This window comes from Pezoporus wallicus, unplaced genomic scaffold (assembly GCF_028554395.1).
Source record: "Pezoporus wallicus isolate ANWC-B61680 ecotype Strahan unplaced genomic scaffold, APGP_CSIRO_Pwel_v1 contig_3365, whole genome shotgun sequence".
Taxonomy (NCBI): domain Eukaryota; kingdom Metazoa; phylum Chordata; class Aves; order Psittaciformes; family Psittacidae; genus Pezoporus; species Pezoporus wallicus.
In genome coordinates, this window is record NW_026640883.1 from 5,848,608 (window position 1) to 5,871,729 (window position 23,122).

Here is a 23,122-nt window from a genome sequence, read left to right on the forward strand (position 1 = left end):
AATTTTAGGTTTGGAAGACACTTTTTTGTCCTTTTTGGGGGGGAGGAAAGAGATGAAAACCCTAGCAGTAAATTTGTACAACAGAAGTTTCTCCCTAAAAGGCAAATCACAAAGGTTTCCCTGAAAACCACCAAACCAAAAACCCACAAAAGAATACAGGTAGAAATGCTGTGCAGAGATCTGCAGTGGACCTAAGTTTGCAGTGGGTCATTCTCATCTACAGCATGGTATTGCCTAATGCGATGAGGAAGGCTATAGCTTTAGTTGTGTGTCTGAGGTAGAAATTTGTGTGTCATCAACCCCATGTCAGATGAGCGAGGCCAGAAAATAGCCAGCCCTTTCTGACCACCACTCCTGACCATACCATGTTTAGTTCTGGCACCATGGAGGCAATCACTGAAGAAACAGAAACAAAAGAAACCCCTTAGATCTCTCAGTCCAGCCAGGGAGCTCAGCAGAGGATGAGAGAACAGCACTTATAACCCTTCACATTTTCCCAGAAGAGGCTCTGCATGCTGGAGATTGTAACCTCATTGCAGCTAACAAACAACTTCAAACCAAGTTACTAACAGGAAAGGATTTGATTTTGCAATAAATGAGAGCTTTGAGGTAAGGCAAATGGAAACTTAAGTTTCCTAAATGATGTTACAGACATGCTGTTACCCATTGGAGATGTATGAGAGAAGCTAGATCTGATTTTAGATGGACACAGAAGGAATTGTGAGATAATCAAAAGCTCTCCAGTGTGCAAAATGTAGTGATGTGTGTGTGCAGTTGATGGGAAGGAGCACAGAGCTCACAAATGCATTGCAAAGAAATAGCAGTGCTTTGGAGGTCTGGCTCTCTTATCCTGACATCCACTGTTCTTCCCAAAGGAAAATGACAAAAGGCAAATTAGCTCCAATAAAAAAACTAATGGAAGCCCATTAACCAAACTCACCATTTACCTTCTAAATACTTCCATCTCTAGAGCACTTACCAAATCCTAAGACCACTGCCTACATGTTTTGTTAAAGGGTGATTTAACAAAACTTTGGAGAAATCCATGGAAAGACATCAGTGCTTTCTGCCTCTCTGCCAGCCTCTGTTCTCATCTCTGCCAGAACCTGTCTGTGCCAACGAGCAGGTTATTTATCTTCTCAGGTTTACAGTGAGATTCCCATTTCCCTGGTAATACTGGAGGAGACACTGCCAAACTAAACTGGTGTAAATAAAACCAGATACGTTCTGTTCACCCCTCTGAAAAATCACAATATTAATCCACCTCTTTGAAAGCCGTGAAGTTTATTTCATCGCTGTTTATAAATTACTCAGAGGGCATTGCATTAAGAATGCTACAGACTTGCAAATTATTATAATTACCATGGTACTATGACTAGATTTTCTGAATAGATTTTCAGTTCTTTAGGCCAAGATGTACTTATTTATATATTACTTATTTATACAGGGCTGATCACACTGCTAAGGCAGCGTCAGCAACATAAATGGGATGTGATATTCCCAGGTTATAGGTGTTCCATCTAGTGCAGAGGAAGGGGCAAAATGAGGTTCTCCTGACAGGTCACACCATGTCCTAGGCAAACCATCTCTTTGGCTTATAGAAATTTATGATGTCTTATTGTTTGTAATTTTATAATTATATTGTAACAAAGTGAATATAATATTGGAGCATAAAAGGTATAATTTACTTTGTAATATAAAATACTATGATGTATTATGCTTATATGAAATTATTTATATCATTTATTATAGATTATATAGTTTATTATTTATATTATATAGTTTTTTATAGATTTTCTGTGCTTATTTTACATAGTTTTATCATCACTATGAAAAAAACACCCACTTGTGAGGTATTTGTTATTTTCTTAGGCAAGCGTGCATGCAGTGAAGTGCTGCTCAGCAGCAGGTAAAGCCAAAGGAATTAGCTTCAATGTTCTTGCTCTGCTTACTATCGGGTGAAAGAAACGATCAGGATGGCTTCTACAGCTAAAAGAAATTCTGCAGGTACAAAATGTTGTTTCCTAAGGTTTGTTGGTGGTAAGGTTGAATCAGGTTTCAATCCGTTCTTATCAGCATATGGTACCATTCTCTTTGCCCTCTGCCTGCCAAGGATTTTGTGGTGAACAGTAGGTGAAAAACAGGTGAAAACAGCATACTGAAAATATGGAGACCTCACCTGGACTTACACTGTGTATTAATTCTGCCCTCTGCTTCCTTAAAGAATCTGGCCTAAATACAGTATTTCCCTTTATAGCAGAAGTTTCTATTGTCCCTATCACATTCACTGGGAACTGGAAGGTACACTGGTGATGAAGCCTTGACCTCCACTGAAGTCAGTAGTAAACGGGATTTCAAAACCAAGTGTTTCTTGCACCACCACAAAGTTTGGTCACGTTATATTTCCTAGAACTTATCCATATTATGTATCTTCTCTTACTGAAAGTTCTAAAATGAGGTTGTCTCTGCGCCTTTCAGGCACTGGATTCTTCAGAAATCTTTATTTCCCATACATGGTTTATAGCTTAAAAAATTGAATGATACTGCCAGTCCTTTCATTGGAAGTTAAGGTGCATTAATAAAAATGAGATTTTGATCAGTGATTGGAAAACACGAATCCTAAACCTACAACTGGCTATGGAGTACACATGAATACATTCAGGCATTTCCCACCCCCCTCATATTTTACTTTTAAAGGCTTTTCCTGTTGTCACAACATGATTCACAGTGTAAGATGATCTATCCTTAGCTGTGTCTGCAACCTGTCCAAAGTGAATGCCACCTACAGATTCCATTAGGGGCTGCTTACTGTCTTTCAGATCCCTAATTATGAAGTTAAGTAAGACCAGACTCCAGAAGTTAAGTAAGATCAGTTAAATAAGACAGAGGCTCATGATACCTTCCATGATATCTTCCCTACATTGTCACTATCACTTGTTTACAGTCTGGGACAGTGGCCAGCAGTAACATTGACATCAGGGAAGCCTGGTCTGGCCTTATATTTTATAGCCTTGACTTCTGTTTGTCTTCTCTAATTGTAATGTAGTTTATGTGCATTTAAGCACAGAAGCCCAGTGCTCAGCAACAATTTCCAGGTCTTTGTAAGAGGTTAATTGCCAACAAAATAAGTAATGGTGCTGTTCATTTCCCTTTGGTTAGTGAGAACTCCAAATACATTTTGCCCTGAAGGTGGAGTGTGCAAGCACGGATTCCTCATCAAATCACCACCTCTTCAACTTTTCAGCTCACAGGTAAACTAGCACAGATTAGTCATATTCCAGCAATCTCTCAGCAAGCATCTGTTATTTTTGCTATCCTGGAATCTAACAAGACACAAATTACTTTCTCTTCTGCAGAATTCCTGGAAAAGGCGTTTTTTCATCTTGTCCAAAACCAGCAAGGGCAATTACATCCTCAAGTATCTGAAAGGCCAGAACATAAAAGGCTCCATAGATGTTGATCAGTATGTAACTAAATGCATCACTTTTTCATGTATCAACACTCTTAAATGGGCATTGATTGTACAGACACTTGTTGCTGATAGAGGTTATTGATCCAAATCCCACTGAAGTCCAGAAGAGTGTCCTTTTGGCTTTTACAGGCTTTGGGTGCAACATACAATGTATGGTATATATAGAAGTAGAAATCCTAGATTGCTTTGATGAAACATGATACATTTGTGTGAGTGATTGTGGTGATGTGGTATGTGCAAAGCAGACATCCTGGCTCTGTGATCCCAAAGGATTCCTATAACAGAAGATATTTTATCTCCTGTGAGGACAGTGTTATGCAATCACATGCAAGTAAGGATGGGCTATGCCACTCTGAACCGGGGTGCACAACCTTTATATACATATTTATACACATACACATACACACACACACACACACATATATATATATATAAAACCTTATGGCTTTACAAAGTACTTTGCAAGTTATGCAGAGGTTTTCTAGCTTTCACATAGCCCTTTGGGCTGATGCTGGCTGCTCTTACCCCACCAAGAAATTCCTCTGCTTTGCCTGTTTGGGTTAGAAATTTCGAATCATAGAGTAGTTAGGGTTGGAAAGGGCCTTAAGATCATTCAGTTCCAAACCCCCTGCCATGGGCAGGGACACCTCACACTAAACCATGTCACCCAAGGCTCTGTCCAACCTGGCCTTGAACACCACCAGGGATGGAGCATTCACAACCTCCCTGGACAACCCATTCCAGTGCCTCACCACCCTCACAGTAAAGAATTTCCTCCTTATATCCAAACTTCCCCTGTTTAGGTTTGAACCCGTTACCCCTTGTCCTGTCACTACAGTCCCTAATGAAGAGTCCCTCCCCAGCATCCCTATAGGCCCCCTTCAGATACTGGAAGGCTGCTATGAGGTCTCCACGCAGCCTTCTCTTCTCCAGCCTGAACAGCCCCAACTTCCTCAGCCCGTCTTCACACAGGAGGTGCTCCAGTCCCCTGATCATCCTCGTGGCCTCTCTGGACTTGTTCCAACAGTTCCATGTCCTTTTTATGTTGAGGACACCAGAACTGCACACAATACTCCAGGTGAGGTCTCACAAGAGCAGAGTAGAGGGGCAGGATCACCTCCTTCAACCTCCTGGTCACGCTCCTTTTGATGCAGCCCAGGATACGGTTGGCTTTCTTGGCTGCAAGCGCACACTGAAGCTGGCTCATGTTCATTTTCTCATCAACCAACACCCCCAAGTCCTTCTCCACAGGGCTGCTCTGAATCTCTTCTCTGCCCAACCTGTAGCTGTGCCTGGGATTGCTCCGACCCATTTGTAGGACCTTGCACTTGGCATGGTTAAACTTCATGAGGTTGGCATCAGCCCACCTCACAACCGTGTCGAGGTTCCTCTGGATGGCATTCCTTCCCTCCAGCGTATCAACGGAACATTCATTCCCCCTCAGCACTGTGCGCACTGCAGCAAGGCTGGGTGTCATTGGTCTTGTACTAGCACCCTTCACCGTGTTACATATGGTATGAAATACTTGGAAAGGAAACAGTAAATGTAAAGGGAAATGTAAAGTTAAGGATTTTACCAGTTAGACCTGGAGCTTAATACTCCAGGCTTCTGGAACTGTTAGGCATGGAGGTCACTGTACTCCCATTGCTATTGTGCTGTTTCCATTAAAAGGATTTACATTGTGAAGCTTTCAAAGAAATTCCAATTTGCTCAGTGTGATGTGGTTACATTATTACCATCAGCATTGTTGTTGTTATTTTTACTCATTTAACTTCTTGGGAGTTAATGGAAGTAGTGCTTACATTTAAGGACCCATGAAGAGGAACATTCTGTTCGTCTTCCCCTCCATTGAAACACTGTTAATACACAATTCATTTCAAATCAAATGTATTGTTCTGCAGTGGTTCAAAGACATCTGCCAGCAGTTTTTCTTACTATCATTTCTTTTCAAGACTGTGTTAGACCAACAGCCCCTTTTATAGATCCAAAATCTGGACACAAGTCTTTGCTAAAGTCAATTTTATTCTTCTGCTTGGAAGTTCTCTTCACTGAAAGATCATGTCTTTTGATTGTGTGTGCTTATTACTTTAAGGATATTTTTTTGTTTACCTTTTCCCATGCAGAACCCACCATATTATGCTGTGCTTAGAGTAATATACACAAATACACACATATGTGTATGTTTTTGTCTATGTATGTATAGTTATATAAGATGTTCTGTATGGTTCTCTTAACAGAATCATAAATATTGAAGTTGGCATCAGCAAACCCAAAATGATGGAGATGGTGAGGAAGATGTTTAAATGCCTTCCTGAGCAGGTGATGTCCATCAGCACTGGAAACAGGTGTTACTACCTCATTGGGAGCAGCAGGTAGGCATAGAAAGATGTGCAAATACAGACATTACGGTTAAGATAATGTAACACTGAGCCGCTGGCCCAAGGCAAGGTCCAGCTCCTTTCCAGCCGCTTCCACCCCTTCTTGTGTCTCAGCTAGTGACTGCTTAGCTCTGGGATGGTTGATCAATGGTTCATTAAATGGGAAACTGCTCTTTCCTGTATCATTCCCACGCTTACAATGTCCAACACAAGGGAGTAGCAGGAGCATGGGGATGGTGGCAGCACATCAGTGTGGCAGTGCCACGTCAAACTGTACTATTAAGGGTCAAGGAAGAGCAGAGAGCTTTGTCTTCTCACTCAGTGGCTGCTGGGAGTTAGGAAAGCTTCTGCTCCTTGTGGATAAATCACTGGAAAACTCCCCCAAGTGAAAACAGATCCTAAGAGGAATGCCTGGGGCCTTTACTGCAGCAGGATGGTGTGCTCCCTGCTTTCCCAGGCTGCAGTCCAGTCCTCAGCAGGGGCAGAAACTGCTGCTGTCGAGGTGATCAGCCAAAGCTCAGTTAGGTGATGGAGGACATTTGGCACAGGGCTCCTCTGCTGCTGCTTCCTGCTTTTCCTCTTCAGTTTCCCAGCCACAGGCGTGTCAGGGGGGTTTCTGCCCTCACGCAGAAGAGCAGCTGATGTATGAAATGCTGGTAAGTGCTGAAGGCAAACACATACCTGTGTGCCACCTCAGCGTGCCACCTCATGCTTTCCCCCAGGGCACTGCTCTCACAGCCTATGACTGGTGGGAAGTGGTCTGGAATTAATCCAGCTAAATCCACCACAAGCATGAAAACAGGGCTTCCCGGGTCCTTTCGTGGCGTGTTTCTCATCCTGCTAGCCCAAATGCATTCCCAAGCCTTGCTAGCTGTGTTTAAGGCAGGACTCAACAGGGCAGCATTACACACAGAAAATGAAGCAGAAAGCACCATCCCACCTCCCCATCTCCATGTCTCTTGCACACACACATACTACTCCCTCCTGAATACGTTTTAGCTCCCAATATTGGGCTGCATCTCTCTGAAGTCAAACCCAGCACTCTCTTTTGAAAGGGAAGTGCACATTTTCCCCGTTGGTTTCAGGAAGCATTGTTTTCGGCCCCATAGGAAGAAGTAGGTAGGCAAATGAGCTTTCCTTGTGTTTTACCTGTGAATAGGTTTTCACTTCTATTGTTCCAAACTACAGGCAGGAAACAGAGGACTGGGTCACTGTGATATCTTCAGTCTGCAAGGAGGCCAAAAGTGGTGGATGCTGCCCTCAGGTGACACGTTTCTGCACTTGGTTTTAGAAAGAAAGAAGTTTGTAATGTCATTAGAAACCTGATTTTGGCTTTGCAAGTTGGCCCTTGCCTTGCTTAATCAGAAATTCGTTTTCCATATAAATCCTGTACCCTGGTTTTATGCATTAAGCAGGTGCTGCACAGTCTGTCTGCTGGGATTGATTTGACATTGAAAGAATCTCTTTGAAGAGTAAGCTACACGGAAATTAGGAGATGATTGACATTATGCTGCAGTGAATTGCACCTTGATGAGTCAGAATGCAAGTCTGTGTGCTATCTTACTGCATGCTTTTTAATTACATTTATGTTGGTTTTACAAACCAACCCACATCTACTCTGTCTGTGTTATGAACCAGCTGAAGCCCTATTATTAGTTCAAGCTCAGTCTCAAGTTTCTTCACCTTGTCAGCCAGCCAGGCCTGCTATTCAGACTCAGCACTAAGCTACTTACATCCCTGCAGCTTTCAGTCAGCTCAAAGTGCAAGCAGAGCAAATCTATTGGCTGAAAAATGTCATGTAGACAAGCACTCTGAGCCATTAGAAGTAGAGATTTGGACTGGTGGGATGCGTTGGTATATTGTAGCCCATGCCCAACTGGTACCTGTCTTTTTACACTGCTGTTATCTTACTTCTAGAACCAAGGTCTTCCAAATTCAGAAGTCAGAAGCCGGCCTTCCTCTTTGCCACTGTTCTTAAATTCTATCGATACGACCAGTTTCCTAGAAAGGCAGAGCTACCAGAAGGTAAACAGATGAGCCATGCTTATAATGAGCTTGTTCTGAGGGGTGACTGTGATATTTGAGTTGTGTAGTTGACTTTTTCCACCACAAGTTCTTCAGAGCTTGTGCCGTGGGTGCCCAGGTGGTCTGTTCTGCTCTCTGATGAGGTTCCTGAGTAGGAGCTAAATGATAACGTCAGAAAGGGCCCAGAAAGGAAAGACTCCTGAGGAAAGCCTGCATGTAAGTAAAGGCAGGTGTTGATGGTGATGAGAAATGATACTCGCTTGCTGTCTCAACTGACTGGCAAAGATTAGCAGGCATGAAATAAGCCCCTGAAGATTCGCTTTGACATGCCTTGGCAAAGCTGTGTGATGATTGTTTTGGCAGCTGCTAGCCACATTCCTCCTGTTTTGTGACTGTGCTTTTCTCTGTCTCTCTCTTCAGGCTGTAACACTTAGAGGGGAGTTCAGATTCAGTTTCTCTGTGCCTTCCAGATCAGATCTTCCCCCTCAGTATTTAAATAGACAGGAAGGAAAGCATTGCTTCTGTCCCAGAGCAATTGCAGTCCTCATCCTCTGGTGACAGGCTGAACAGCAGCCAAGGAATTGTTGGGTTTTCTCTAGTCACAAAGCTGTATGCACATGGCCTAGCTAGAGGAAGCTGAGAGGAGGTGAAGCACATCCAGCGTACCTTTAGGAGTCAACTTCTTTCCTTTTGTATATAGGAGAATGGTTCCTCAGAAGACAAGAACAGGCCTAACTCAGATCCTGGCCCTCATCAGGCTCAGTGTGACTCAGCAAGAGGAATTTTTCCAAGTCTGGTGAGCAGAACGAATTGAACAGCTCTTTACTTCTTCAGTCTGCGGAAGTGACTGTCGGCTCTTGTCTCGCCTGAGTATCTGTAGCTATAGATGATACTTTCCCAGCACACTGAATTGGTTTTCACCGTGAGAGGTTCCTAAATATTTTGCCTGTTGTCTTGTTTAGCAGTGAAAATAACTTTCTCAGAACTTGTTTAAAAACTCTCAGGTTGCTCTGCTTGAGGATTTGCTCCTTCCATTGCATTTCTCCTCCGTGCCACAATCTTCCCAAATGCTTTCTTTCTGCAGTAGCAATTCAATCAATCAAACTGAACTGCTGAACTACAGAACACAGATTTGTTAAATCAAGGCACACCTCAGGGCTGACCTTCTGTCAGCATTAATATGATCTCAGGTAATGTAGCTTCCATATCTGGCAGAGATGATCCAAAAAGGCACAGTGATGAATGTATTACTGCCTGAACGTGCTGACCTGCGTTTCCTGAGCAAAGTCCTGCAGCAATCAGGTGGTTCTCACCCATCCCCTCCCTTCGCAGCAGAGTCAACGGAACAGAAGGCGCAACCAAATGCAGTTTGGCAGCCAAGTTTAAACCCAAATATTTATTGGCAGTTTATGCATTGGGCTATGATCTAGAGAATTTCTACTGTCATAGCTAACAGTGTGGTAACTCACGTGCTGCAGTCACCATCCATGTATATGGGCTGGCAGCATGTATGAGATAATACAGCTAAATTTAGTGTAAAGAAGTGAAAATAGTTGAAACGACATTGGAATGCCATGGGCTGTTAGCAAAGCTAAGCTGATACACAGTGCTTTATGAAGCTGCAATAATTCAACTGTGAGTCTGAGCTCTGAAATGCATAGGGTTGACCCTTAGTCTGACTTTAACTATTGCTCCTCTGGATGCAAAGCAAGGTTGTCTTTCTGTCTCTTCCTTATGCATGCTTTTTCTGTCTCATTCGTTAATTCTCCTCATACTTACGATGCCTCAGAGAGCGTGTATTATATGTATTACATGCAGCTGTCTAGACACAAGACGGACTGACCATGAGGGTTAAAATACAAGGAATCTGCATTTTACCTTTTTAGCCTGAAGCAGAGGCAATAGCAGGAAGCTCGTCTTTCTGTTTCAGCATGTGTGAAAATAACTGACCTTGCCATGCAGCTAACAAGAAACAAAAGTATTTGTCCATTCGATAAAAATACTTCAGTTGCCTCATAAGTTCAGCATCTGCTAACATCTCCAGATCTATTCTCTGCTCAATGATGTCTAGACAGCTGATTTCCACATTAATCCCGTGTATTTACTTCCTTTCAGAAGTATGACTCCACATTTCTAGCATCTGATGGGTTTCGCTTTTTACTGGTGGTTCCCTCATCCAGGCCCAGATCTTGTTCAGTAGCCATTACTCATGCACACACAGGCCTTTCAATGTCAGTCAAGTCTAGTCACACAGGCAAGGACCCTGCAGAGGCCTGGGGACCTGGCTCCCTTTCAGTTCGCTTTTTGGACCTACCAAACCAAATCTGACTCAGCAATTCAGTGTCAGCTATTTTGATACACAGCTTTAAATACCTGAAATACATCAAAGTAAGGAGCCCTGACTTGCATCACCCTACACTGAGCATTACTGTGTTGAAGGCAGCTAGGCATCCTTGTCAGGACATTTTAGACACAGACAGAGATTTTGATCAATTCCTCTGCCCAAGTGCAACACGTAACTTTCCCTGAGGAGCCTATAATTAACAATTACTCAGTTGTTATCCAGGTATCATGTCCATCTTGTGCTACAGCAATTTTTCTCCATAGTCTACTTTCTCTCTAATATAAGTCCACATCATAGAATGATAGAATCATAGAATAGTTCGGGTTGGAAAGGACCTAAAGATCATCCAGTTCCAAGCCCCCTGCCATGGGCAGGGACACCTCACACTAAACCACCTCACCCAAGGCTTTGTCCAACACTGCCAAGGATGGAGCATTCACAACCTCCCTGGGCAACCCATTCCAGTGCCTCACCACCCTTGCAGTAAAGAACTTCCTCCTTACATCCAATCTAAACTTCCCCTGTTTAAGTTTTAACCCGTTACCCCTTGTCCTATCACTACAGTCCCTAATGAAGAGTCCCTACCCCAGCATCCCTGTAGGCCCCCTTCAGATACTGGAAGGCTGCTATGAGGTCTCCACGCAGCCTTCTCTTCTCCAGGCTGAACAGCCCCAACTTCCTCAGCCTGTCTTCATACAGGAGGTGCTCCAGTCCCCTGATCATCCTCGTGGCCCTCCCCTGGACTTGTTCCAACAGATCATGGTTCAACAGAGGCATAAAGGTCTTGTTTAGCTGTTCAATTGATAATAACTATACACTGAAGTTAACTGCACTTCTCTGGTGGTAAAACCTGGAGGAACAGGGATGTCCATAAACTGCTTCGTGGCAATGCAGTGCTGCTGCAGCTTAACCTTCTTCCCACTTTCCCTGTAATCTGCAATGGTACCAAGGAGAAACACTAAGCATTTAGCAAAAGATAGCCACTGTCTGTGATTGAAGGCTCAGTTTGGGAAGCTGATGAGTGCTGTCAGCTGAGATTTCCTAGGAGCTGGAGGATCTCAAGACTTCATAAAATCACCTCCTCTTCCCCCTTCTCCTGAAGTGTTTACTTGTTTGATTGATCCATAGCCCCTGAAAAGCCACTAGGAAACTCATTCATGACTTTGGATCATGACTGCAGAGCCAGCTTTGCTCCTGCTGTGGTTTTGTTATGCACTTCTTGAAGGATCTTTGCAGGTTTGTTCTGACTCCTACTGCATGAGTTGCTTTGTATGTTGTTTATACCAACAAGGAACAAAAATACCTTCATAATCTTTAATATCTATTCGATGCCAGTTTCCTCTCTTTACATGTAAGAGAGTAATTAGTTTCATTTACCTTGAAAACAGTAATATATTCTGTGGCATACTTAGCAATTATTAAAGCGATCACCATGGAAACCAAGAATGTAAGTGAAGAGATAAAAAGGGGTTGAATCACAGACATGGCGTGAAGAATTGCATTGGGAGGCAGCTAAATACTAATTACCAGTCTTCACTACAGTGAAGTCAACCAGGAGATATGAAAATCAATCATTTATCTTTGGGACTTAGAAAGGTAAATGTGGTGGAGGGATTAATTTCTTCTTGATTTACCAAATTGCCGCAAACTTAGAATTTCAAGTATCTATGAAAGCAGAATCAGTCAGGACACAAAGGATTCCGTGTCAGATCTGCAGGCCTCCAGTGTATGTTCTAGTGCATGGAGAAGTATGAGCTATTAGACTTCTCATTAGTCAAGGAAGTCCCAAATTCACTCTTTACTTGATAGCAATTAAAAGGTGCTTAAAAAGGACAAATGCATCATGATCCACATCTAGGTTTTCCACAGTTTTTTTTTCCAGGTGCAAAGACTTTAGAACTCAAGTGACCTTAAATGCCTGCAGGTTCATACCTGAAGTGTTTAACTCACTTGATTTTGAAACAAAACAACAGGTTGTGAACACACAAACCATTGCAATTGCCTGGTTACCACAAACCCATCTATGAGAAGTACTAATGTGATAATACCAGTAGCCAGTTTTGCCTGTGTGCAGTGGATCTCAAAAACACAAACATAGAAACCTTGTTTCTAAACCAGACTGGCTCTGAGCATATCTCTCTTTAAAGAGAACCATGTTTTTCCATGTTTTCTGTGGATGCTTGCCGGTGCTATTACTTCTCCATATAGATTAAAAAAATACATCTTAAACAAGCTGTGTAACTGGACCTGTTAAATACAAACCCGTTCTTTTAACAGGATAAAACTCTGGGAACGTGTGAGGAAAATCTGCTGTCGTCAGATACAGATGAAGACATCAAACTGGATGAAGAAGATTATTACCAAAGTCCCCGCAATATTTTAGCCCAGGTAGTTTGTCAGTTGTTTTTTCTGTTGGTTTGTTAGCATCTCCAAGGAGACGGAAAACATTTAATGAGCCAAAGAGGAACTTGTCTAAGGAGCCACTAGTACCTTGCAAAAGAAATACATAGATAAAGAAGAAGGTAACAGAGATTTCATTTGCACAAGAAAAAAATACACTGGACTTATTTCAAAGGAGCCTTCTGGTAGAAAAGCTGCATAAAACAAACCAGTGCTTTAAAAACACTGTAAAATATTTTGGTGCCTACATTTCACTGTGAAACAAGGGAGCAGGAGAAATCATACTGGTAATTTAAACAAATTTTGCCCCTGATTTGGGAGGCTCATTCCTCCAGGCTTCCCATGTAGTTAGTGGTCAGGAGAAGCTACACTGCAGAAGTCCCAGCCTCTCTCCCAGGACTGTACAGCCAAGCTATATTAGCTGATGTGTTTAAACAACATGAGCTCTGAACCAAACAAGGAAATTAAGATTTTCTCTCTAGGCAGAGCAATGATACTAATGTCTTATGTTATGTGTTTTAAACAGTGGACTACTGAGGTATCAAATCCTGACCCTACAGCTGGATTTGATGTGCAAGAGAAAGCAGTGCAGATGAACCCAGTACAGGAGAACATTTATATGCCAATGAAATCACTGTAAGTCACAACTTCATTAAGGTTTGTGAATCAAGTGACAAAGTGGTACAGATAGAGCTGTCCTCTGTGGTATTTACATAACAATATCTAGAGGCTGCATCTTGTTTGAGTGAATCCTTCTTTGGTCTTGGTTCAGAAAGTTGAGAATTTGTGGCAATACCAGAGTGAAACTCAAACTCATCAAGGTGAAATTGAAACTCACGTTGCAGACTCATGCATTTCGATGTGCTCTGGCTATAGAATGCAGCACTTTTTGTTGACTCGTACTTTGGCTGGGTTTTCATGACATAACAACCCACTGCTTCACTCAGGTACTGTAGCCAAGGCCCAGCAACCCTTTGGACAGGTACTTTCCAAACAGGAAGCATTATCTAGTGGTTAAAAGAGAAAGAGACTTGGGGAAAAGCTGGAAAAACTTACTGGAAAAGCTCCAAGCTTTTGCAGAAGGAAGTTCTGTGATCCTGAGTAGGTTGTTTCCTTCCTTCCTTCCAGTTTCTCTTCAAAGAGCAGGTCAGATGCTGACTACAGTGTTTTGGCATGTCACAGAGACAGACCTGAACTTTGTAACACAGCATTAATGCCACAAGGAAACTTTACAACGTCCACGGTCTAGCGCAGTACACTGACGTGTGCCTTCACAATAAAACCGTACCTCCTGACCCAGAGGACTCGTCATTAGCTTTTAGCTGTAGCCTGCCTATTGACAGTCAGGTCTTATGCCACATAGTGGGAGGCAATTGCAAGTGCAGACACATGAACCAGTTGATTCCAATAGATCTGTTCAAGCTCTTCTGTGTCTTTGGCAGTCCCTGGAGGGAATTACTATAAAACTCTCACTAGTCAATGCCATTCAAGTTAAAATATACCAAACTCTACCAGCTTTTGCTATGAACCCCAGTCTTGTTTGGGGTGTGGAGGGGATCCCGCTCCAGGCACTGTAAGGCTCATCAAATAAACCTAAAATGAGTTCAAGCATGTCGGAGTTATGTCCCCTGTATCTCCCAGGGGACAGTGTTAAATCCCTTCAGAAGCCAGTACAGCCAAGGCCAACACTCTGCACTCAGTTTCTTTATCCAGGCATGTTGTTAGCTGGAATGTTTTCGGGCTTAATGAATAGTCTTTAAATACTGAAAAGGTTTATTTTGGGATTTATGGTCCATTTTTAGAAGGACTGTTTATTTTATTTAGCTGTAATTTTGTCCACTGGATATTCTACAAGAACTTGTTATTCTTTGCTTCACTGATGGCTATTTGATCAGCTTCAAACACAGCAAGAGTGCCTGGAATGGTCAAACCACTTCATTTTTTATCACTGTGCCTCTTCAGTAGGTTGCTGGATGAGAGCTGCCAGCTTACATGCAGACGTGATAGGCTCCCATCTCTTCCCAAACGCCAGCACGACAGCACGTGTCCAAGAGACTTGGAAGCAAACAGAGACCTACAATTCCCAGAAAACAGCAGCAGCCAGCAGCCAACCCTCCAGAGAAGGCAAAATTCATCACCACTGTCAGTGGTTCAGTTGTCTATACTGCTCAGGTGAGTGTCATTGCAGAGAACATAGGCATGTTCATGGTTTTCAGCTGTGGCGCTGGTAGAGCATGTCAAGCCTTTCAGAGTTCAAGGAGCATCTGTATGACACTTTCAGTCATATGATTTAGTTTTAGGTAGTCCTGTGAGGAGCAGGGAGTTGAACTTGATGATCGTTATGGATCCCTTCCAACTTGAGATGTCCTGTGATTCTATGGTCTCTGATGTTTTCCCTCACAGTCAAATTAAAGATGAGACCCAGCTGCAGAAGTTGGATGTTTTCGTCCCCCTGGCTGATATTGACAGTTACCTAAAGCTTACCGAAGCAGCAGGACAAATATGGTGAGTTCTGGATGTCTTGTGGTGGTGCCTGTCAGATGTGAATGAGTGGCTGTCAGGTCAGTTAATCCTAAATAGCTTGTCATGGAGAGTGTCAGAGACCAGCAGGAAAGAGAAACTGGAATTTCCATAGAATCATAGAGTAGTTAGGGTTGGAAAGGACCTTAAGATCATCCAGTTCCAACCCCCCTGCCATGGGCAGGGACACCTCACACTAAACCACCTCACCCAAGGCTCTGTCCAACCTGGCCTTGAACACTGCCAGGGATGGAGCATTCACAGCTTCCCTGGGCAACCCATTCCAGTGCCTCACCACACTCACAGTAAAGAATTTCCTCCTTACATCCAATCTAAACTTCCCCTGTTTAAGTTTTAACCCATTACCCCTTGTCCTATCACTACAGTCCCTAATGAAGAGTCCCTCTCCAGCATCCCTATAGGCCCCCTTCAGACATTGGAAGGCTGCTATGAGGTCTCCCTGCAGCCTTCTCTTCTCCAGGCTGAACAGCCCCAACTTCCTCAGCCTGTCTTCATACAGGAGGTGCTCCAGTCCCCTAATCATCCTCGTGGCCCTTCTCTGGACTTGTTCCAACAGTTCCATGTCCTTTCTATGTTGAGGACACCAGAACTGTACACAATACTTTAAGTGAGGTCTCAAAAAGGTCCCATCAGGACAGCAATGGATCTCTTGCAGTTATATCATAGATAAAACATATGTTAATAAGTTTTAATTTCGTTCTTTTGGAATGACTTCAGAAACCATCTCAGGCAAACATTGGGCTAAAACATCTACAGCAAGTCTTTTGGACTGCAATCCCTGACTTTCACTGATGAACTTGCTAGCACCAGTCTCACTTGTTAACATGCTGCAGTGTCAGTGTCATGCGCTGGTTTAGGAGAAGCTGTTGGGATGGATGAAGCAGCTTGGTTTCAGCTAGAAACAGATCATAAAGTTGCAAAGTCGTTGAACCTGTGTGTTATTTCCAGAGGGCAGTACCATAAACGCAGTCCTGTTCATCCATTGCCATTCCATTAGCAGTGACTGGGTATCCCATATATTTCCTTTATTGTCTGTTCTCCAAATGCCCTAGTGTCTCCCAGTGGACTGGTCCTCACCAAGTGGGTTGCTTGTTTAACCACGGAGACCATATAGTGGCTGTGAATGATCTGCAACCCCGGAACGTGGAGGAGGCTTACTTCTTCATCAGCAGGTCCACAAGAAAGGAGGTAGGCTTAACTAACCTGAAGGTGAGAGTCAAATGAATCAAGCCAAATGAGAAAGGAAGTTGTTTTTTGCATTTCTAGTGGCTCAATCAAACCACTTTACTCTAAGTTTGGCATGAACAACTTCAGTACCAAATAGCTCACCAGCATCATTCTGATGTAGCATCACTCATTCCTGGGCTATTTGGGGAGTGCAGGCTCAGCACTGCTGTGTCTGAGGACTTGATCTCAAGGAGTCTGAGCAATCCCCAGAGGTACTACTGAGCAATTAGTAAATTAAAGTTACTTGGTATTTTTTTTTTGCCTGAGGCCTGTGATTTGCAAACTTTGGGAAATAAACAATGCAATGCTGTTGCTTGTAGTGGTTTTGGGTACTGAGGGCAGAGCCATAGACTCTTACCCCCTGTCGGTTATCAAGCACTCCACATCTCCTTGTGTGATACCACCTTTTGGAAGAGTGTGGGAGATTTCTAAGGGGTGCTTTAATACCACTGTGATCTGCTACATGTTAATACCTATGTGCCTCTCAGTTGGACTTGTATTTCAGTATCCAGGTTCTCTGACCCACACCTGAACTCATTCATATTTGAATTTGCTGAGAAAGTTGAGGTTATCAGATGCTGTTGCCATCTAAAGAGAAGAAAGCCAGTCTCAGCAATGAAAAAACACTTATCTGTCTCAATAGGGCATTTTCACTTAGCTGGTTAAAATACAAGTCAGGTAGTAGCACAGATGTTGACCAGATGTAACAAGCTATAAAAATCTCTCTCTTTTTTTTAGGTGAAACTTACTGTTTGTAGGATTCCACATTCAGATATCTTCCATGTTAAAGACTGCTCATGTTCCTGAAAAAAGACCTCAATGATTAAGTAAGTGCCAAAGTTTAAGGCAACATATCAGGGAGAAGAATGTGATACATAGAATATGGAGATAATCTCTGTCTTCTAAAGCTGCCAGACATCTTCTGTTGCTGAAGTACAAAGAACTTGGAATGTGGATTTCATTTTATGTCCCAATAACTTATTTTGGTGACATGGATGCTATGTGTTTGGTTTGTATTTCATGTTAGCATGCAACTGAGTTACATGAAAAAACCTGAGTGTCAAATCATTTATGAAACCTCTGCATTATGTGTACTTTGTACTTCAATAGTAAGTGCTGGTTCACACCTCTGCTCACCTCTTTACACTGAATTACATTGTTTTATACCAAACTCCTGATGAGTTAGGGGTGTGGAAACAACCTCCATTTGGAACAAAGCCATGTTTTCCCATAGCTACAGAAAGGCAAAGGCAAGCTGAGAGCTGTACTGTTGGCTGGTGAAAAAAGTGTGGTGCAGTGATTCAGTGGGGCCTCCTTTTGTGTTATGCCCCTCTTATGTTACAGCCACAAAAATACACTCAAGGAATGACAGGAAAAAGAGCTGGTTGGAGAAGAAGAATGTGTCTGGAGCACCTTTGGGTTCATTGGCAACCAAAATCAAGCCCTAAGTGATGAATAAATGAATGGATTTGGGAGAGAGGAGGGCTGGCCTGCTCTGTGAAAGTGTTACTGGTAAAAACAGCTGGGAAAAAGAGAGAGAGAAATGATGCATACAAAGGCATGTGCACTCATCCCATTGCAAACAGAGCTCACTGGAAGAGTTTTGATGCCACCAAGTACCACAGGGATGTCACTGGTACCACAGCATTTCCAGACCAAGTGCTCATTTGTTTCCCAAACAAGGACATTTTCTGCAAACATTTATTTGTGAATACATCTTGCTTCCATTGCTGTCATAGAAACATGACTGATTTTCAGCTAATACCACACTTAAAAGGTGTTGGTGCTTGATATGGACCTGCCTGCAGGGGTGCCTTTAAGCGGATGCCAGAAGGGAGCTTTGTTCTGTACTACAGTGACCTCTGTTGCTTACAGAAGTGATGAGGTGTGTAGGGAGGACACATGCCTGTTCTCTATACGGATATGTACACATTTGTACGTACATGTTTGTGTGCAGGTGTATTTACATACCTCTATTATAGAATCACAGAATGGTTGGGGTTGGATCTTAAGGATCTTATATTTCCTTATATTTCCTTAAGGATCTTATATTTCCAACCCCCCCGTGAGGTAGATTGCATTAATATACAGTGATGTGGAACAAACTCAATCACTGGTTTTGAATACAGAGAGTTTTATCTTGCCAGAAACAACAAAATAACTCATGGGTTTACCAGGCATAGGATTATTGATACCGAGAGATCTGATTAAGGTGGATTTGACCCAAAGGAGGTATTTGTCCAGCTTCCAATTGAATTAGGCCAAGCCAGCTACTACAGTAAGAAACTAGACTCACTAAAATCATCATTAGAGCAAACTTACTCCAGTAGTAAATTTGACAAATACGCTTTGTATATCGCTTTTAAAATCCAGTCTGGACTTTTAAACAATCATTATAAAATTTTATGTAACGAAAGATGAAATCAGCATCAGTAACTCAAAATGAACCAACATAAATATTTATACAATCTCTTCTGACTCAGCTCCTATTCAAAAGCTTAATTTCCAGCCTGCATGTTTCCACAGCCTGTCTCTTCTGCTTTTGAGATAAGAGTGTTTGGGACGTGCTTATTTCTCAAGGTGGGAAAGCATCACCTTTTCCTATTTCTGTTTCAGTGGTGTTCAAAGGCCTGAATTCTGCATAAAGACAGAGGGAAACCCCAGTTCTGGAGCTACAGAGGCTGAAAATGGAAGAAAAGACATTCCCTGGAAGCTCTTCTCCAAAGCTGCTGTGGGATTCCATCACTCTGCACCATCTCTTTGAGCACAACAAATCCATTTCTGGCTAAGGAGTCTCTGAGGGATGGGATGCCGGGCTGTCACCATACAGGGCTTCTTCCAGCTCTGTAACTGTGTCATTCTGCCAGGATAGACTCTAGACCCGAATCCTGAAATCACAGATCATCTAGTTCAAGAATATGCACCCTCACCCTTTCCTGCCCAAGGCTTGCCTAAGCCTTTTGAACTTTAGAAAAGGAAAGTACAAACCTTCCTGTGCTGTTCCGACTCGTCTCTCTGTGTAATCAGGAAGATTTTACTAATATATACACCAGACGATTTTTCTCTTGCCCTGTTTGCAGTGGGCACAGGGAATGGGGACTTCCACTGTCTCCAGAGAAATCTTCATTCTAGAACGTGTTTCTTCTGATTCCTTTTTTTTTTAGGCCAAATAGACTACATTAGAATCATAGAACAGTTAGGGTTGGAAAGGGCCTTAAGATCATCAAGTTCCAACCCCCTGCCATGGGCAGGGACACCTCACACTAAACCATGTCACCCAAGGCTCTGTCCAACCTGGCCTTGAACACCGCCAGGGATGGAGCATTCACAACCTCCCTGGACAACCCATTCCAGTGCCTCACCACCCTCACAGTAAAGAACTTCCTCCTTATATCCAACCTAAACTTCCCCTGTTTAGGTTTGAACCCGTTACCCCTTGTCCTATCACTACAGTCCCTAATGAAGAGTCCCTCCCCAACATCCCTGTAGGCCCCCTTCAGATACTGGAAGGCTGCTATGAGGTCTCCACGCAGCCTTCTCTTCTCCAGGCTGAACAGCCCCAACTTCCTCAGCCCGTCTTCATACGGGAGGTGCTCCAGTCCCCTGATCATCCTCGTGGCCCTCCTCTGGACTTGTTCCAACAGTTCCATGTCCTTTTTATGTTGAGGACACCAGAACTGCACACAATACTCCAGGTGAGGTCTCACAAGAGCAGAGTAGAGGGGCAGGATCACCTCCTTCGACCTGCTGGTCACGCTCCTTTTGATGCAGCCCAGGATACGGTTGGCAGCGAGCGCACACTGAAGCCGGCTCATGTTCATTTTCTCATTCTTTCAGCATTTTTCCCAACACTTCCTGAAAGTAAGTGGTCATATGCCACAGAACTGCAAGACAAACACCTTGTGTTCCCGGTTATGGGTGAACAAAGGAGGTGAGGCAGCCGTGAAGCAGGTTCCTGGAACTTCAAGAAGAAACATTGCCGGAAAGAGGTGACCTAGAGAAGAAGCTGTGAACCGTACATGATGGTAGGAGGAGATCCACTGCCATGGAACCTGCACGTGGCACTGCTGCTGGAGGTGTTGAGCAATGCATGCTGTACCTCTCAGCCATGGAAGAATGTGCCTGTTGGACATTAGGATTTGAGTAGATACAGCACACACAGGATAATTCCAGGGTGCTTCAGAAAACTGGGGGGTTACTTCTGTACTTCACTAAACAGTCCCTGATGTGTTAGCCCATAACTGGTCATTATGTCAGTTTGCACGGTAATAAATGCAGATTGATGTCACATATTGGCTGATTCATAGCACTTACAATGTGGAAATGACATTGGTACAGTAAATTGTGGGAGGGTGTCTGCCCACATGCGTTAAGACTTTACAACACATTGTATTCTGCAGATACCTGGCTTTCTCCTGACACAGCCCCTCCTTGCCCTCTAAAGACTGCCTGTAACTTCCCAGTACCTGGAGCTGAACCACCAAATAGCCCTTTTTAAGGTGCTACCCTGAAAAACCAAGATCAGTCTCCCTCTGTCACATTTGTCCCCATGTGAAAATGTCACCTTTCTTCAAATGAGCAAATTCTGTTAAATTCTGGGCTGCTTCTAAAAGAAACAGCCAAGGGAGATGCCTACATCCGTGTATTACCCAGTGCTCACGTTTGGTCCTGGAAGACCTGAAGGGAATGTCTTTAAACCCATGCTGTCTGAGGGGTAGCTGGTAATGTTTTAGATCACCTTCAGGCATTTTAAATGTGTCCTGTCAGCATACGCTCTTAAAGAAATAGGTGACATTGCAGCTTCTCATTGCAGAATGCTATGTGGCATCAGAATCTTTTCTTAGCCAGTCTCTTGGGTGGTGGAGGTTCTTGACACAGATGATTAAATTGTTATGAGCTGAAATTCACTGAATCCACAGACTAGTGAATCTGTGTAATAACAGAGCTGGAAGAAGGCTGCGGATCCTGAATCCTTGCACTGCTGACCCCAAAGTAACCTGCTTAGGAGCAAGGGCCATTGCTGGCTGCAACACACACCACCTGGAATCGCTCAACATCTGCAGACTGGGTATACAAGAGACAAAACCCAACTGCCTGCAATGCGGATTAGATGATTTGCTCACAGTTAACATGCTCCTCACTAACTCCTTTAGTACCTGCTACTGAATACAGCCAGTGCCTTTAGGTTGTTTCCCTGACTGTTAATTCGTGGCACATTCCCATGCTGCAGTCACTCATTACTGGTGCTGAATTTCCCCCCTGAATTCCCAGATATGAATCTTGTTCTCTCCACCACTCTAGCACTCTTCTCCAGCAGGAAAGTTCCAACACTTTCTCTCTGTTCCTGAACAGAGAAAGTGATGGTAAGAGAAGTCTCCAAATTGGTGTGAGGTCATTGAAGTTAAGAAAAATAAAAAGCCCATTGTACAGGAGGCACAAACGAGATGACACAACCTCAGCACTTCCTCTCAAGGGCCACACTATCAAGAACTGGGGTTGGAGTCATGTACTGATCAAGAGAGCACAGGTCCTGCTGCAGGACGACTCTAGCCAGTAAAGGTTATCCATGCTGTCTGTGTCCGTGTCCATTCTGAACTGAGCCAGAGACACGCTCTGTGTAGTGCAGTGTCTGGATGCACTGTGTTACTCAGAGTCCCTCCAGCCTGGGGTACCCAACCAGATGTCTTTCACGGCTGGACTTCCAGCAAGTGGAGTTAATAGAGGAGTAGCTGCAATGAAGGAGAGTGATGTCACCTTGCACACCACATGAGTGGTGATCTGGGGACACTTAGTCTATGTTTTCCCCCATATTTTCTGGTGACCTCATAAATTTCCTTGCACACACTCAGTAAAATTCAGGAAGTGATTTCAGATACACATGCACATCACGCTCTCTTTTATCAATGCATGCAATCTCCAGCATCACATTCAACACTGTGGATTGCTTTCCCTTTCAGAACATCTGCTGAAAACACCTCCATCAGACCTGTATGCAGGGGGCTGTAGTCCCATTATATGGAAGGATACTGATGTGCCCGTTTGGAGCCATCCTGAATGTCCTGCAGGAACCTGTCTCACCCTGTCACCCTTGAGACAGCACCGCCGCAAGAGAACATTAGGTGATGCTCTCACTTCCCCTGCAGGGAACTGGCTCATTCCGAATTGGTGCTGCTTATGGAGGGCTGCACTGAGCAGGGGCTATGGAAATCTTATTCAGCATTTCAGGTCTCATTAGTGGACATACTAATACTTACAAGGGAAATTCCTCAGTGCTCACCTTGGCAGTGCAGATCAGTGTAAGTGATACCTCAGCAGAAAGCCTTAACCACAGGACTGTCTACCTTCAGGTCTGGGGAGCTGACAGCATGATCAGAGCTGTGCTGAGATGTTTCGGTTTGTTTCCCAGGGATCAACAGTAGAGGGTGCAGAAGTTAAGCAGTTGCTGGGGGTCCTGAGACCACGACCATCAGCAGCGCTCATGTTTTAAAATGCTGAATGACTGGAGTTACCATCATCCAAGTGCTGATCCAGAGCCCTAGTTGCAGGCTGCCAGTCCAGGGGTCTCTGCTATGAAGAATTCAACAACCTCTGCCAACAAAGCAAGCAAACCCTCTGCATGAGACCAGAGCTTAGCTCTCCTACTACTCCCCTGCCCAGTTTGGTTTAGTTCTTCCATCATGGCAAGGAAATGGTGTTAGCCAAGCTGATTAAAGAAAATAAGAAGCAAGACCAAAG

The 23,122-nt window shown here is 43.5% G+C and overlaps 1 protein-coding gene across 2 annotated transcripts; it reads left to right on the top strand.

The window, feature by feature from the left end:
- The first annotated feature begins 1,854 nt into the window (after nt 1–1,854).
- On the top strand, nt 1,855–19,306 carry PLEKHS1 (pleckstrin homology domain containing S1). Of its 2 annotated transcripts, XM_057421090.1 has the most exons (14): nt 1,855–2,007; nt 3,160–3,251; nt 3,357–3,463; nt 5,710–5,844; nt 7,039–7,114; nt 7,768–7,875; nt 8,576–8,671; nt 12,497–12,607; nt 13,146–13,255; nt 14,582–14,791; nt 15,023–15,124; nt 16,213–16,348; nt 17,126–17,214; nt 19,004–19,306. In XM_057421090.1, exons 1-13 carry the CDS (start codon nt 1,977–1,979, stop codon nt 17,192–17,194), a joined length of 1,383 nt encoding a protein of 460 aa, XP_057277073.1. In that variant the 5' UTR covers nt 1,855–1,976; the 3' UTR covers nt 17,195–17,214; nt 19,004–19,306. The 2 variants fall into 2 exon arrangements, with proteins under 2 accessions (XP_057277073.1, XP_057277074.1); XM_057421091.1 differs by lacking the exon at nt 8,576–8,671.
- The last annotated feature ends 3,816 nt before the right edge of the window (nt 19,307–23,122 follow it).